This window comes from Scyliorhinus torazame, chromosome 16, assembly GCF_047496885.1.
Source record: "Scyliorhinus torazame isolate Kashiwa2021f chromosome 16, sScyTor2.1, whole genome shotgun sequence".
NCBI lineage: Eukaryota > Metazoa > Chordata > Chondrichthyes > Carcharhiniformes > Scyliorhinidae > Scyliorhinus > Scyliorhinus torazame.
Genome location: NC_092722.1, coordinates 188,245,715 through 188,263,425, shown reverse-complemented (window position 1 = coordinate 188,263,425; position 17,711 = coordinate 188,245,715). Strand labels below are relative to the sequence as shown.

The 17,711-nt window shown below is 52.4% G+C and overlaps 1 protein-coding gene across 2 annotated transcripts in view; it reads right to left on the bottom strand.

The window, feature by feature from the left end:
* crtac1b (cartilage acidic protein 1b) overlaps window positions 1-17,711 on the bottom strand; it is a 401,398-nt gene that overhangs the window by 30,984 nt on the left and 352,703 nt on the right. For both annotated transcript variants that reach the window (XM_072479631.1, XM_072479632.1), the window contains exons 9-11: window positions 17,392-17,474; window positions 8,890-8,990; window positions 6,556-6,724 (exon numbers count right to left, since the gene is read on the bottom strand). In XM_072479631.1, the coding sequence (XP_072335732.1) occupies window positions 6,556-6,724; window positions 8,890-8,990; window positions 17,392-17,474 (353 nt within the window). The remainder of the gene's footprint in view (window positions 1-6,555; window positions 6,725-8,889; window positions 8,991-17,391; window positions 17,475-17,711) is intronic.

Sequence of the window (17,711 nt, the reverse complement as noted above, 5' to 3'; positions counted from 1 at the left end):
GCGCCTGTTCAGGGAGGCTGGTACGGGAATGACCTTTTTTGTGCAGAAACTCTTATTGGGACAGAATGTTCATGCACAGCGAGATCCCTTTCAACTATTGCACCAAATAACCATTCCTGGTGATATAGGTTGAAGGATAAAGCAGAACTAGGAGGCATAGCCTCAAAATAAGGGGAAGTAGATTTAGGACTGATCTTAGGAGGAACTTCTTCACCCAAAGGGTTGTGAATCTCTGGAATTCCTTGTCCAGTGAAGCAGTAGAGGCTCCTTCATTAAATGTTTTAAAGATAAAGATAGATAGTTTTTTGAAGAATAAAGGGATTAAGGGTTATGGCGTTCGGGCCGGAAAGTGGAGCTGAGTCCACAAAAGAACAGGCATGATCTCATTGAATGGCGGAGCAGGCTCGAGGGACCAGATGGCCTACTCCTGCTCCTAGTTCTTATGTTCTTATGATGAACGTTGACCACTCTTTTTCAAACGTTCAATGGCATATTTTACACCTGAACAGACGACAGTTTAATATCTCATCTAAAAAGCGGCAGCTTCCGACCAAATAGCATTCCCCAGTATGCCCCACTGACGCCTCGGCCTAAGTTGACTTTCTCAAGACCTGAGGCGGCGTTTGAACCCATGGCTTCCCAACACATCAACAAGAGACTGGTATCAACTAAACAGCACCACACAGTCAAGTTGGACTAAATTAAGGGGTAGTTTTCGGTCGTGCCAAGCTTGGGAATTTACAAAACCTTTTGAGCGGAAGAGGAAGGGAAGACAGAGGGTATCGCGGAATTCCACGGTTTCTCAGCCTCTGGAAAATCGTGACAAAATGATAGAAACATAGTAAATAGGAGCAGGGGTGGGCCATTCAGCCCATTGAATCTGCTCCGCCATTTAATATGACCATGGTTGATCCTCTATCCCAACGCCAATCTCCCACTCTCTCCCCATACCCCTTGATGCCTTTAGAGTCTAGAAATCCATTTCCGTCTTAAATACATTCTGTGACTTGACCTCGGCAGCCTTCTGTGGTCGAGAATTCCACAGCTTCTCCACCCGCTGAGGGAAGAAACTTCTCATCTCAGTCCTCAATGGCCCACCCTGTATCCTGAGACTGTGATCCCCGCGAGGGGGAAACATCACCCCTGCAAATGGTATACATTTCAATGCGATAAATCCTCCCATTATAACTGCTGACTCTAATTTCCTCACAAATTTATTCCTCTATTTCTTTCCCAATTGCTGGTAGCCTTTAGAATAGGCCCAGTCGGGCAAAGGCGCCCCTACTGTTCCTCAGCTCTGACCACAATCTGTTCTCGACCCCTGGACGACACTCTTCTCCATCGCTGTGATATTCTTTCTTAATCAATACTGCCATCCTCTTCGCTTCTTTCTTTGCCGATGAGGGATTTAAAATGTGAAAGAGAGATAGATAGAGGAAGACAGATAGACACATGAAGACAGCGGGTGGCAGACAGAGATAAGAGACAGAGAGAGGTAGAGAACATCAGTGGGGCGCAAGTTGATGAGTGTCGATTTCAAAAAGTGAAAGGTGGGTGGCGGGTGGAGTGGCATTCTTGACGGCGCTGATTGGCGCTTTGGAGAAAGAAGTTGAAAGAATTGAGCGAAGATCCTGCAAACCCGTCTCAAAGGACGAGGGCAGCAGACACATGGGAACACAGCCACCTGCAAGTTCCCCTCCAAGCCACTCAGCATCCTGACCTGGGAATATATCGGCCGTTCTTTCCCTGTCGCTGGGCAAAACTCCCTCCCTAACAGCACTCTGGGTGTACCTACACCCCACGGATTGCAGCGGTTCAAGATTGCAGCTCCCCACCACCTTCGGACGGGGGAAATTAGGGATGGAAAACAAAAGCTGGCCTAGCTCGCGATGCCCATGTCCCCTGTAGCCGTGTAGGTAAAGCAAAAATACTTGGAACAGGGAGAGACCAGAGCAGAGAGAAACTGAGGTGGCGGCTGACGTCGAGTGCAGTAACTAATACTTGTTCAAAGTATAGTGGCACTTCACACATTTATTTTATCACAATAAAGTGTGCAGCTCTTGCTGTCTGTTACTGTTATTTAACACTTCATAAAAATAATTTATACCTCAATTTTGTCTTTTTACGAGGGCTTGTCAGAATCTTCTGAGGGGGAGAAGTGGATTTATGAAGCCTCCATCAATAATTTTTAACTCTCCATCTAATTCAGCTTTCTTGTGTAAGATGGATGGTTTCTCCATGCAAAACGGTGCCGTGAAAATCTATCTTGTGCATTTCTTGAGAATGTTACAACAGTATTTACAAACAGGGAGAAATGATTGCGGCTAAACCAGAAACGGGAGCGTGGATGATCCTTATCCTCCTGGGACTGGGTGACCTCACCGTGGGAACAGACTGAGGGGGAGAAACAGAGACTATGAAGTGGTGAAGCAAAGAAAGGCTGATTTATTCGACCCTTCGTCCCAAAGCCCTGACCTCTACCATCTGGAGGGACAAAGGGCAGCAGCCAGGTGGGAACACCGCCACCTGCAAGTTCCCCTCCAGGCCGCACACCGTTGGGACTTGGGAATACGTTAGCTGTTCCTTCGCCGTCGCTGGAACTCCTGGACGAGCAGATCTGTAAGAAGTCTTACAACAGGTTAAAGTCCAACAGGTTTGTTTCGATGTCACTAGCTTTCGGAGCGCTGCTCCTTCCTCCGGTGAATGAGGAAGCTCTACATGCCTCTTCATTCACCTGAGGAAGGAGCTGTGCTCCGAAAGCTAGTGACATCGAAACAAACCTGTTGGACTTTAACCTGGTGTTGTAAGACTTCGTACTGTGCTCACCCCAGTCCAACGCCGGCATCTCCACATCAGAGCAGCTCTGTGGCCAGCAGCTTCAGCAAGCAGGCAGCAGCGGCTCAAGAAAGAGGACCACGTTGCCGAGGAACAGCCAGGGATTGAACAATAAATACTGACCTAACCAACCTTGCCCACGTCCCAAGATAACAATTTATTAATATGGCATCTAACCCCAGCCCCCTCAAATGGCACAAAATCATTTGCAGACTTTTTTGCGCGGAGCAAGATTCCCGAAAACCACCGTCACAAGTTTGTCTATGTTTTCTCCACTGGTGCCGGCTAAGGGAGACCAGCACTCGGGACAAGGAGCCGGGACCAGCAGCCGGGACCAACACTCGGGACAGCTCAATGGGTAGAGTTGTGAGTGTCATTACCTGTTACCCAAGCCAATTACGTAGATGTGAGACAAGTCACCATGAAGAACACATTAATAAGAAGAAGTCCGGATGGGACAAAGGCTGATATTCCACGAGGGACGTTTTTGATGCACAGAAGGATGGATGGGCTGCTGGGGACGGGCATCACGGATGAGATGGGAATTTATACAACACTTTTCACCAGTCGAGGATGTCCCGAAATGCTTCACAACCAATGAAGTGCTTCCTATACGCCATCGCTACTTGTTTTGCAGCTAGTCTATGCACAGCAAGATCCCACAAACACCAACGAGGTAAATGTCCAGTTTTAGGGGGGTTGATGGACAGTACATCTGCACCCATCCAGTGACCTGTCCATTCCACACAGCAATAACCCTGCTCACTGATGCCAGGGCACTTTGAGGACACTCCTGCTCTTCTTCAAAATAGTGCCATGGGATCTTTCCATGCCACCTGATAGGGCAGATGGTTTAATGTCTCATGTGAAAGGTGGAACCTCAGACAAGTGCAGTGCTTCGTCAGCGTCTGTCAGCCTACATCGCGTGCTGATGTTTCTGGAGTGGGTCTTGTACCCGCAACCTTATCGTTCTGAGCAGGGGGGGGCGGGGCGGGGGGGGGGGGGGGCTGGTACCCACTGAGCCCCTGGCTCGGTGACACTGTTTAGGTGGGTTATCGGTCCTCGTTCTCTTGTGGAGAAGATGGGAGATATTGTGACAGCGTGGGAGACATGGCTGAGAAGGTGAAACCTCTTAACTTCTCTCCAGTGTCCAAAGACATGTCCTTGCTGCCTTCCATCCAATGTTAACTGGCCGAGAGGTTGAGTGAATCCTGCTGGCTTTTCAAACTCAGGCCATACTGGGCCCTGAACCGAATGCCTGAACAATTTAACAAGCTAACATCACAGAAAGAAAGGAGAAACGGAACCTGAAAGACTCCCAAGCATTAGGAGTTTCTAGAGTTTTGTGGGGTCGGTGGGCGAGCACCGTATTGGCCGCTTGACCCAATATGGCATCTAAGGAGCCCCAGCAAAACTGGAGTCAATGGAATCAGGGGGGGAAGCTCTCCATTGGTTGGATGCATACTTGGCACAACGGAAGATGGTTGTGGTGGTTGGAGGTCAATCATCTCAGCTCCAGGACATCACAGAGGGAGTTCCTCAGGGTAGTGCCCTCGACCCAACCATCTTCAACTGCTTCAACAATGACCTTCCTTCCATCACAAGGTCAGAAGTGGGGATGTTTGCAGATGACTGCACAATGTTCAGCACCATTCGCAACTCCTCAGCCACTGAAGAAGTCCACGTCCAAATGCAGCAAGACCTGGACGCTATCCATGCTTGGGCTGGAAAGTGCCAAGTTACGTTCGTGCCATACAAGTGCCAGGCAATGACCAACTCCAACAAGACAGAATCTAACCATCACCCCTTGACATTCAATGGCATTACCATCGCTGAGTCCCCCACTGTCAACATCCTGGGGGTTACCATTGACCAGAAATTGAAGAGGCTACAAGAGCAGGTCAAAGGCTGGGAATCCTGCAGTGAGTAACTCACCTCCTGACTCCTCAACGTCTGTCCACCATCCACAAGGCATAAGTCAGGAGTGCCTGACTTGCCTGGATGAGTGCAGCTCCAACAACACACAAGAAGCGAGGTCGCATTGAGGACAAACCACCTCAAAGAACAAGGACAGAAGATAGCCAGGAGGCGGTGACGTAGTGGTATTGCCCCTGGGCGAGTAATCTAGAGACACAGGGTAATGCTCTGGGGACCTGGGTTCAAATCCCCCCACTGCAGATGGTGAAATTTTAATTCAGTAAAAATCTGGAATTAAAAGTCTAATAATGACCATGAAACCATTGTTGATTGTCGTAAAAACACATTTGGTTCACGAATGTCCTTTGGGAAGGAAATCTGCCGTCCTTACATGGTCTGGCCTACATGTCCAGGCCCACAGCAATGTGGTTGATTCTTAACCTCCCCGTCAAGGACAATTAGGTATGGGCAATAAATAGAACATAGAACAATACATCACACAACAGGCCCTTCGGCCCTCGATGTTGTGCCGAGCTTTGCCCGAAACCAACATCAAGTTATCCCACTCCCTGTCATTCTGGTGTGCTCCATGTGCCTATCCAATAACCGCTTGAAAGTTCCTAAAGTGTCCGACTCCACTATCACAGCAGGCAGTCCATTCCACACCCTAACCACTCTCTGAGTAAAGAACCTACCTCGGACATCCCTCCTATATCTCCCACCCTGAATCTTATAGTTATGCCCCCTTGTAACAGCTACATCCACCCGAGGAAATAGCCTCTGAACATCCACTCTATCTATCCCCCTCATCATCTTATAAACCTCTATTAAGTCGCCTCTCATCCTCCTCCGCTCCAAAGAGAAAAGCCCTAGCTCCCTCAACCTTTCCTCATAAGACCTATCCTGCAAACCAGGCAGCATCCTGGTAAATCTCCTTTGCACCCTTTCCAATGCTTCCACATCCTTCCAAAATGAGGTGACCAGAACTGCACACAATACTCCAAGTGTGGTCTCACCAGGGTCATGTACAGTTGCAGCATAACCCCGCGGCTCTTAAACCCGAGCCCCCTGTTAATAAACGCTGGCACAGCTTGCGACGCCAACGTCCCGTGAACGAATAAACAAAAAACCTCACAAGTTCCCCTCCAAACCACCCACCACCTGACTTGGAAATACATCGCCGTTCACTCACTGGCGTTGGGTCAAATTCCCGGAGCTCCCTTCCTAACAGCACTGTGGGTGTACCTACACCACCTGGATTGCAGCGGTTCAAGAAAACAGCTTACCACCACCTTCTCAAGGGCAATTAGCGAAGGGCAACTCATGCTGGCCTAACCCGCGATGCCCATGTCCTGTAAAAAAAAGACTTTGAGCAGTGCATCATGAAGGGGATCATTCAGCCCACTGAGTCTGTCAGCTCTTTCAGAGAGAAATCTAGATTGTCCCGTTCCCCAACCTTTATCTCACTCCATTTACCAGCCTTCACATCCACTCCGGATCCAAACTGAACTGCAAAAACATGGGAACTTGCACAATGTCACCACTGACACCACCCACCCTGCCCATTACCCCATGGCACCCCAGATAGCCTTGAGAGGCGATTGGCTGGAAAGTCCCACCAACACAAAGTCACCCAGATGTGAAGCCCTTGGTGTAGCCTGGTGGGCCCCACCAGGGCTATAACGAAACCCCCCAGAGCCCCCACCGCTGCCACACCCACCACTCCCAGAGAACCCCAGCACCCTCTATCCTGAGAAATAACACATTGGAGTACAATGCCAACTTGGTTTTGCTGCTACGTACCCAGTCCAAAGTGTGCCACCGGCTCCATTTCGCAGAGGTACCCAGAGCCTCCGTCAACAATGCGGAGGTGGGGACCCGTTCTCCTCGTGTACAGCACAACCTTCGCCCCACGGGCAAAGGCACCAAACCTGGTCCGAGGAATGACCCGCAGCCAATTATTGTCGGTGCCCTTTAAAAAAAAAAAATCCAGACAGAAAATGGTTACAGATTCTGCATCTATCCACTGCCTTCCCCCTGCTCCTCTTGCTCTGGTCGCTGAGGTTGGTTGGGTCAGGACCTCCCTGGATCCCAGCTGGTAGAGACTGGAGACCCATTTATCCAGCAAAGACACAGTGGAGGAATTCAGTCCAGCAGTGTGGATTCGCCGTGTCAACGCGCTGTGTGGATTCTCCGAGCCTCCCCGCCGAAATCGCGATCGGCACAGGGGCAGAGAATGGGCGTTTACGCCGAAATCCGGGCCAACATCGCTCCCGCAATTCTCCGGTTAGGGGGCTGTTGGATCCTTCGCTGGGGGGGCGCCTCACAGAAGCCAGGCAAACGGTCTGCGGGCGCGCGCGATCTCGAGGGGGGGGACCTACTTTGTTCATCACGGGGCGGCCGCAGCCGTGTGCATGCGTGTACTCCCGACCGGAGGTGCAGGGCCCCGTATCCGCAGCCAGAGCTGCGAGGAGCACTCCTGGGCCCTGCCAGCCCTCTGCAGGTAGGAGAATCACTCTGGACTTTCTTAAGGAAAATCGAGAGTGAAACTCCCGCGTTTTGACGCTGTGGTGGGGACATAGCCCCATTATTAACAGAACATGGAAGATACAGTGCAGAAGGAGGCCATTCGGCCCATCGAGTCTGCACTGACCCACTTAAGCCCTCACTTCCACCCTATCCCTGTAACCCAATAACCCCCCATAACCTTTTTTGGTCACTAAGGGCAATTTAGCATGGCCAATCCACCTAACCTGCACGTCTTTGAACTGTGGGAGGAAACGGGATCACCCGAAGGAACCCACGCAGACACGGGGAGAACGTGCAGACTCCGCACAGACAGTGACCCCAGCCGGGAATCGAACCCGGGACCCTGGCGCTGTGAAGCCACAGTGATAGCCACTGTGCTACCCCTTATTGGAGAATCCCGCCCCATGTTCTTCAAGTGGAACTCGCTACCACTGCTGGTGGCTGAAACGAATGGTATTGTGCTTCAGGGGAAGTTAGTCGAGTAGATCCGAGAGAAGAGAATAGAAGGTTATGGTGGTAGATTTAGGGAGGAAAAAATGAGAGCAGGCTCAAGTGGAGCCGAAACGGCAGCAAGTACTGGTTGTGCCAAATTGCCTGTTTTGCTGCTCTAACTATGCTGCAGCTCCATCAGTTTTGGTTTGACTGAAGGATGGATTCAGCCTGAATCCATCTGGGACAACAGCCATTAGTGGTGTTGTCACTGGACTGGGAATCCAGAGACCCAGAGTAACGCTCTGGGGATCTGGGTTCGAATCCCCCCACTGCAGATGGTAAAATTTTAATTCAGTAAAATTCTGGAATTAAAAGTCTAACGATGACCATGAAACCAGTGTCGATTGTCGGAAAAACCCATCTGGTTCACTCATGTCCTTTAGGGAAGGAAATCTGCCGTCCTTACCCGGTCTGGCCTACACGGGACTCCAGACCCACAGCAATGTGATTGGCTCTGAAACATCCTCTGAAATAACCGAGCAAGGCACACAGTTCAAGGGCAACTAGGGACGGGCAACAAATGCCAGCCCAGCCCCAGCGACGGCCACATCCCCGGAATGAATAAAGGAAAAGTTTCCCCCAGCGGGTAAAGGTTAGCAATGAGGAGCTGGGTCCGTCTCGCTGGGTTGATGGTCCATTATTCACTGCTTTCCAGTCGTTTACTCGGCACGCCAGGGGTGGGGGAGCTGGGAATGTTGGGAGGGGCTGGATCTGCTGGCATTAAGCATTGCTCCAATGTTCCCGTGCTAAAGGGGTGGATTGGGGTGATTGCAAGACATCCCACCTCACTGTCCAGCCGAACAATTGACCATCCACAGGTACACCCAGGGGGAGGGGGGGGGGGCTGGGGTGTGCCCCTAAACCGTTACTAACTGAGGAACTGCAGGAGTCCTGCAGGTAGGCCTCAGGCCTCCCCTGTCCAATCAGGGCCTTTATCAGAAGGCTTCAGTCTGCAGGGCATGAAAGAACCACCACAGCGTTTGCGTTTCCTGAGATAATCAGCAGTAGGCCCTGTCTTAGCAATGGGCACACACGAGGCGGGATGGGGGTTGGAAGTGGTGAATGGCAGAGGGAGGGCGCACAGACCCTAACCCTCGCGAGAGCACAGACACATACCTGGGTTACTTTAAAGACAGAAAGCGGCTGTGCCCTGGACTCTCCGTGAGAAATGATGAGATCCAGCATTCCATCTCCGTCAAAATCAGTAGCGGCAGCACCTTGGAACGGGAGCAGAGTGGTAATGTTAATGGACTGGCAAGTCCGAGATCTAGACTAATGACTGGAGACATGGGTTCAAGTCCCACCGAGGCAGGTAATAAATCTGGAGTGAAACACTGGTTCCATTAACAGCAATCATGAAACTACTAAATTGTCTCCTGCAAATTGGAAAAGTAACGATTTACATTAATGGGCAAAAGAAGCAAGGTGACATGAGCAAGGTGACATGAGCAAGTTGCTACCATATGGCACATGCTACCGGAAAGGATGGTTGAAGCGGATTCAAGGGAATGGCATAAATATTCACAAAGACAATAATTTCAGGGCTGCAGAGAAAGCACAGGGCCTCGTTCAAGAAGCTGGCCTAAACATGGCGGGCTGAACGGTCTCTTCTGTATGATTCTGCAGTACAATTTAACTAAACACTTTAGAACCTCCAGTCTCTCAGTAAGGGCTCCCCGATCCCTCTCTTCGCCATGGTGAATATTCCCCATTTCCATGGACCCTCTTTGTAGCCCAACTCGCTACAACAAAAACAAAGCATGGTCTGCCTCCCACATAATAACGTAGCAAACAGGGTCGAGAGTGGACCATGTGGCCATTCGCGCTGTCAATACCATCATGCCCGCATTTATACCTCAACTCCACTGTCCTGTTAGATCTCTGTGTCGCTCAATGCCCCCAAGCCCCGAAGGTCCATCACCCATTCTTGAAGTCTTGAATACATTCAACGACCGCCCTCTGAGCAGAGAAATTCCATCTCAACAAAGAACGAAGAACAAAGAAATGTACAGAACAGGAACAGGCCCTTCGGCCCTCCAAGCCCGTGCCGACCATGCTGCCCGACTAAACTACAATCTTCAACACTTCCTGGGTCCGTATCCCTCTATTCCCATCCTATTCATGTATTTGTCAAGCTGCCCCTTAAATGTCACTGTTGATCTCCTATTTTCTTTTTCTGTCAGTCTGGCCTCAATAAAAGTTGAGACGGATTCGCACGTAAACAGAAGTTATTTATTTAGCTTGCAAGCTTTATCATCTTACAGAATGTAACAGGACGTCCTGCCTCTTACACTCCAGAAAACGACTGAACTAACAGACAAAGGAATCTCTGCAAAATCAGTTCAAATGGTATCAAGTTTCACATACTTGACGGACATAGGTCAGCCTAGGTCCCTCCTGACCTGTTTAATCCATTCTGATTGGCTCACTTCCAATCCCTTTCTCTGGCCCCTATCAATGCATCCTCACTCTTATAGACACACCTCTTCCTGCTTTTTCCATGCGGTCCCAAATTCCTTTGTCCCTAACTGCAAAAATCAAAGTGGCTTATTTCTACATTACATTAACTAGTATCTCTAAAGTAACTATTTTATATCACATTCGTCATCACTATCGTCCCTGCTTCCACCACCTCCTCCGGCAGCGAGTTCCAGGCACCCACTACCGTCTGCGTAAAACACTTGCCTCGTACATCTACTCTAAACCTTGCCCCTCGCACCTTAAACCTATGCCCCCTAGTAATTGACCCCACTACCCCGGGGAAAAAGCCTCTGACTATCCACTCTGTCTATGCCCCTCATAATTTTGTAGACATCTCAGTCCAAAACTGCTGACTCCTCATTCTAAACACGACGTGACACCGAATGTTAAAACGCTTGTGGGGGGGGGGGGGGGGGGGGGGGGGGGGGGGGGGGAGATCCAAAGTCAAGGTCCAACAATGATGCAGGGAGTCTCACTCCACTTCAGGTGGGACTTGGATCCGATGACCCCCATGTAGAGACAATGTCACTGGTAATCCAGAGGCCCGATCTGGGGACGTGGGTTCAAATCTCGCCACATCAGCCAATGGAATTTAAATTCAAGAAAGTAACGAAGTCTGGAATATAAAGTAGTCTCCTTAATGCTTTTTTACACAGAGGGTAGTGGGTGCCTGGAACTCGTTGCCGGAGGAGGTGGTTAACCCAGAGTTTAAACCTTGGTCTCTGGATTACTCGTCCAGTGACAATAGCACTACGCCTTTGTGATTCCCCACAAATGTGATTGACTCCGAAATAGTCGAGCAAGCAACTCAATTCAAGAGCAACGCGAGATTGGCAGCAGAGGCCGGCCTCGCCACTGAGGCCCGCAACCAGTGGAGAAATAAAAAAGAAACCTACAATTTTAGTAAAGCTGAATATGCCCAGTGAAGATGCCACATTGGGCTACCTTCCTGCACTACTGCACTTCCCATCTCAGCCACAGGAGGGAGGCATTGAGGGAGGGCACATTGTCAGTGTTGAACACCGTCACCAGGAGGGTGGAAAACCAATGGGGAGGGGCAGGGGAGGGAGGGATTGGAGGTTGTAAAAGACAAAGCCTGAGTGACAAATTCCTATACAGGATGGAAGACTTATTTCCAATGAGTCAGGAATGTGTCTTGGTGCATGAGTGTAGTCGAAAGCAAAGCTATACGCTGCCATCTACAGCCATTTAAGAAGCAATAGTTTATACATTCTACTGTACCCGTAATGTTTCATGGCAAATTCACTCTTTTGCTTGAAGAGTGGTTGGTGTGCTTCAGGTAAACATTGCAGCCAATTACACACAGCAAGCTCCACAGTCAAACATCACAATGACATCATTGACTGTTACAGAAATATTGATCAAGAGAAGCCTCCAGTTCTCCGTGTCCAGGGGTCCTTCATTTGACCTCTGAGGCCAGATAGGGCCTGAGTATGAAGTCCCATCGGAAAGGCAGGAGCTTCAAAAGCTTAGCACTCCCTCAGTACTGACCCTCTGAGAGTGCAGCACTCCCTCAGTACTGACCCTCTGACAGTGCAGCACTCCCTCAGTATTGACCCTCTGACAGTGCGGAGCTCCCTCAGTACTGAGCCTCTGACAGTGCAGCACTCCCTCAGTGCTGACCCTCCGACAGTGCAGCACTCCCTCAGTACTGACCCTCTGACAGTGCAGCACTCCCTCAGTACTGACCCTCTGACAGTGCAGCACTCCCTCAGTACTGACCCTCTGACAGTGCAGCACTCCCTCAGTACTGACCCTCTGACAGTGCAGCACTCCCTCAGTACTGATCCTCTGACAGTGCAGCACTCCCTCAGTACTAACCCTCTGACAGTGCGGAGCTCCCTCAGTACTGACCCTCTGACAGCGCGGCACTCCCTCAGTACTGACCCTCTGACAGTGCGGCACTCCCTCAGTACTGATCCTCTGACAGTGCAGCACTCCCTCAATACTGACCCTCTGACAGTGCAGCACTCCCTCAGTACTGACCCTCTGACAGTGCAGCACTCCCTCAGTACTGACCCTCTGACAGCGCGGCACTCCCTCAGTACTGACTCTCTGACAGTGCAGCGCTCCCTCAGTACTGACTCTCTGGCAGTGCAGCACTCCCTCAATACTGACCCTCTGACAGTGCAACACTCCCTCAGTACTAACCCTCTGACAGTGCAGCACTCCCTCAGTACTGACCCTCTGAGAGTGCAGCACTCCCTCAGTACTGACCCTCTGACAGTGCAGCACTCCCTCAGTATTGACCCTCTGACAGTGCGGAGCTCCCTCAGTACTGAGCCTCTGACAGTGCAGCACTCCCTCAGTACTGACCCTCCGACAGTGCAGCACTCCCTCAGTACTGACCCTCTGACAGTGCAGCACTCCCTCAGTACTGACCCTCTGACAGTGCAGCACTCCCTCAGTACTGACCCTCTGACAGTGCAGCACTCCCTCAGTACTGACCCTCTGACAGTGCAGCACTCCCTCAGTACTGACCCTCTGACAGTGCAGCACTCCCTCAGTACTAACCCTCTGACAGTGCGGAGCTCCCTCAGTACTGACCCTCTGACAGCGCGGCACTCCCTCAGTACTGACCCTCTGACAGTGCAGCACTCCCTCAGTACTGATCCTCTGACAGTGCAGCACTCCCTCAGTACTGACCCTCTGACAGTGCAGCACTCCCTCAGTACTGACCCTCTGACAGTGCAGCACTCCCTCAGTACTGACCCTCTGACAGCGCGGCACTCCCTCAGTACTGACTCTCTGACAGTGCAGCGCTCCCTCAGTACTGACTCTCTGGCAGTGCAGCACTCCCTCAATACTGACCCTCTGACAGTGCAGCACTCCCTCAGTACTGATCCTCTGAGAGTGCTGCACTCCCCCAGTACTGACCCTCTGACAGTGCAGCACTCCCTCAGCACTGACTCTCTGACAGTGCAGCACTCCCTCAGTGCTGACCCTCTGACAGTGCAGCACTCCCTCAGTACTGACCCTCTGACAGTGCGGCACTCCCCCAGTACTGACCGTCTGACAGTGCAGCACTCCCTCAGTACTGACCCTCTGACAGTGCAGCACTCCCTCAGTACTGACCCTCTGACAGTGCTGCACTCCCTCAGTACTGACCCTCTGACAGCACGGCACTCCCTCAGTACTGACCCTCTGACAGTGCAGCACTCCCTCAGTACTGACCCTCTGACAGGGCAGCACTCCCTCAGTACTGACCCTTTGACAGTGCAGCACTACCTCAGTACTGACCCTCAGACAGTGTAGCACTCCCTCAGTACTGACTCCCTGACAGTGCGGCGCTCCCTCAGTTCTGACCCTCAGACAGTGCGGCAGTCCCTCAGTAGTGACCCTCTGACAGTGAAGCACTCCCTCAGTACTGACCCTCTGACAGTGCGGCACCCCCTCAGTACTGACCCTCTGACAGTGCAGCACTCCCTCAGTACTGACCGTCTAATAGTGCAGCACTCACTCAGTACTGACCCTCTGATAGCGCAGCACTCCCTCAGTTCTGATCCTCTGAAAGTGCAGCACTCCCTCAGTACTGACCCTCTGACAGTGCAGCACTCCGTCAGTACTGACCCTCTGATAGCGCAGCACTCCCTCAGTTCTGATCCTCTGATAGTGCAGTACTCCCTCAGTACTGACCCTCTGACAGTATTCCCTCAGTACTGACCCTCTGACGGTGCGGCACTCCCGCAGTACTGACTCTCTGACAGTGCAGCACTCCCCCAGCACTGGCCCTCTGACAGTGCAGCACTCCCGCAGTACTGACTCTCTGACAGTGCAGCACCCCCTCAGTACTGACCCTCTGACAGTGCAGCACTCCCTCAGTACTGACTCTCTGACAGTGCGTCGCTCCCTCAGTACTGACCCTCAGACAGTGCGGCAGTCCCTCAGTACTGACCCTCTGAGAGTGCAGCACTCCCTCAGTACTGACCCTCTGACAGTGCGGCACTCCCTCAGTACTGACCCTCTGACAGTGCAGCACTCCCTCAGTACTGACCCTCTGACAGTGCAGCACTCTCTCAGTACTGACCCTCTGGCAGTGCAGCACTCCCTCAGTATTGACCCTCTGACAGTGCGGCACTCCCTCAGTACTGACCCTCTGACAGTGCAGCACTCCCTCAGTACTGACCCTCTGGCAGTGCAGCACTCCCTCAGTACTGACCCTCTGGCAGTGCAGCACTCCCTCAGTACTGACCCTCTGACAGTGCAGCACTCCCTCAGTACTGACCCTCTGACAGTGCAGCACTCCCTCAGTACTGACCCTCTGACAGTGCAGCACTCCCTCAGTACTGACCCTCTGACAGTGCAGCGCTCCCTCAGGACTGACCCTCTGGCAGTGCAGCACTCCCTCAGTACTGACCATCTGGCAGTGCAGCACTCCCTCAGTACTGACCATCTGGCAGTGCAGCACTTCCTCAGTACTGACCCTCTGGCAGTGCAGCACTCCCTCAGTACTGACCCTCTGACAGTGCAGCACTCCCTCAGTACTGACCCTCTGACAGTGCAGCGCTCCCTCAGGACTGACCCTCTGGCAGTGCAGCACTCCCTCATTACTGATCCTCTGGCAGTGCAGCACTCCCTCTGTAAAGACCATCTGGCAGTGCAGCACTCCCTCAGTACTGACCCTCTGGCAGTGCAGCACTCCCTCAGTACTGATCCTCTGACAGTACTGACCCTCTGACAGTGCAGCACTCCCTCAGTACTGACCCGCTGACAGTGCAGCGCTCCCTCAGTACTGACCCTCTGACAGTGCAGCACTCCCTCAGTACTGACCCGCTGACAGCGCAGCACTCCCTCAGTACTGACCCTCTGACAGTGCAGCACTCCCTCAGTACTGACCCGCTGACAGTGCAGCGCTCCCTCAGTACTGACCCTCTGACAGTGCAGCACTCCCTCAGTACTGACCCTCTGACAGTGCAGCACTGCCTCAGTACTGACCCTCTGGCAGTGCAGCACTCCCTCAGTACTGACCCTCTGGCAGTGCAGCACTCCCTCAGTACTGACCCTCTGACAGTGCAGCACTCCCTCAGTACTGACCCTCTGGCAGTGCAGCACTCCCTCAGTACTGACCCTCTGACAGTGCGGCACTCCCTCAGTACTGACCCTCTGACAGTGCAGCGCTCCCTCAGTACTGACCCTCTGACAGTGCGGCACTGCCTCAGTACTGACCCTCTGACAGTGCAGCACTCCCTCAGTACTGACCCTCTGACAGTGCAGCGCTCCCTCAGTACTGACCCTCTGACAGTGCAGCACTCCCTCAGGACTGACCCTCTGACAGTGCAGCGCTCCCTCAGTACTGACCCTCTGACAGTGCAGCACTCCCTCAGTACTGACCCTCTGACAGTGCGGCGCTCCCTCAGTACCGACCCTCTGACAGTGCGGCACTCCCTCAGTACTGACCCTCTGACAGTGCAGCACTCCCTCAGTACTGACCCTCTGACAGTGCGGCACTCCCTCAGTACTGACCCTCTGACAGTGCAGCACTCCCTCAGTACTGACCCTCTGACAGTGCAGCACTCCCTCAGTACTGACCCTCTGGCAGTGCAGCACTCCCTCAGTACTGACCCTCTGGCAGTGCAGCACTCCCTCAGTACTGACCCTCTGGCAGTGCAGCACTCCCTCAGTACTGACCCTCTGACAGTGCAGCACTCCCTCAGTACTGACCATCTGACAGTGCAGCACTCCCTCAGTACTGACCCTCTGACAGTGCAGCACTCCCTCAGTACTGACCCTCCGACAGTGCAGCACTCCCTCAGTACTGACCCTCTGGCAGTGCGGCACTCCCTCAGTACTGACCCTCCGACAGTGCAGCACTCCCTCAGTACTGACCCTCTGACAGTGCGGCACTCCCTCAGTACTGACCCTCTGACAGTGCAGCACTCCCTCAGTACTGACCATCTGACAGTGCAGCACTCCCTCAGTACTGACCCTCTGACAGTGCAGCACTCCCTCAGTACTGACCCTCCGACAGTGCAGCACTCCCTCAGTACTGACCCTCTGGCAGTGCAGCACTCCCTCAGTACTGACCCTCTGACAGTGCAGCACTCCCTCAGTACTGACCGTCTGACAGTGCAGCACTCCCTCAGTACTGACCCTCTGACAGTGCAGCACTCCCTCAGTACTGACCCTCCGACAGTGCAGCACTCCCTCAGTACTGACCCTCTGGCAGTGCAGCACTCCCTCAGTACTGACCCTCTGACAGTGCAGCACTCCCTCAGTACTGACCGTCTGACAGTGCAGCACTCCCTCAGTACTGACCCTCTGACAGGGCAGCACTCCCTCAGTACTGACCCTCTGGCAGTGCAGCACTCCCTCAGTACTGACCCTCTGACAGTGCAGCACTCCCTCAGTACTGACCATCTGACAGTGCAGCACTCCCTCAGTACTGACCCTCTGACAGTGCAGCACTCCCTCAGTACTGACCCTCTGGCAGTGCAGCGCTCCCTCAGTACTGCATTGAAGTGTCAGCCATGATTTTCTGCTCCTGTGTCTAGATGCTGGGTAACTCTCGCCGTACTGACGTTAGAGATGAGAATGGACCTGCCACTGACCAAACCTCTTGTACCTTCCACAGTGAATAATGTTTCCTTTCTCCAACGTTACTGACACTTTGACACAAAAGTATTCGCACAGGTTCTATTCAGAGGCAGCAATGGTGGAAACAGGCACGACCCGACACTCAGACCGCGTGAGAAGGAAAACAATCAAGAAAAAGGAACAAACTCACATTTCTTGCACTTTTCATGATCTCAGGACATCAAAGAACCTTGTAGCCAATGAAATACTTTTGAAACGTCGCGACTGACCTCATGCACGGAACGAGGCAGCCGATTTGTGCACAGCAAGCTCCCACAAATTGTAATCTGCTGATGGCCAGATCATTGTTTGTTGAAGGACTGGTTGAGGGAGGAATATTGGCCGAGGCACCGGGGTGGGGGGGGGGGGGGTGCGGGGGGGGGGGGGGGGATTTCCCAGCTCCTGTAAACAGTAGACGTGGGAGCTTTGTACATTCCTCCGTGAGGGCGGCAGGCAGCCAGGCGGGGCCTCAACCTAAAGCCTCGACCAAAAACCCACACCATGAGCAACTACAAGAAGCGGGTAAGGTAATCTCAGCTTTACCTGTCCCTTGTCCTGTGCGTTCCGCAGCATCTCCCGCGTTTACCTCTTGGATCAGCGGATCTGCCCCTTCCTGTCGGGAGACCCTGCAATGGAACGCAGTGGAAGAGTAAGATTCTGACAAACCACTGTCAGCGAGTCACGTTGAGCTTACAGCGCAGTTAACGGGCCATTCAGCCCAGCCGGTCTGCACCAGTATATCCTGCTCCATGTCAGTTCCCTGGTCCCGCTATATTCGGCCTCACCGGGGATCTGAACCTGGAATCTCTCACACGCCAAAAAATGAGAGAGGCATGCCCCGAAATCAGAATCAAAGACATACA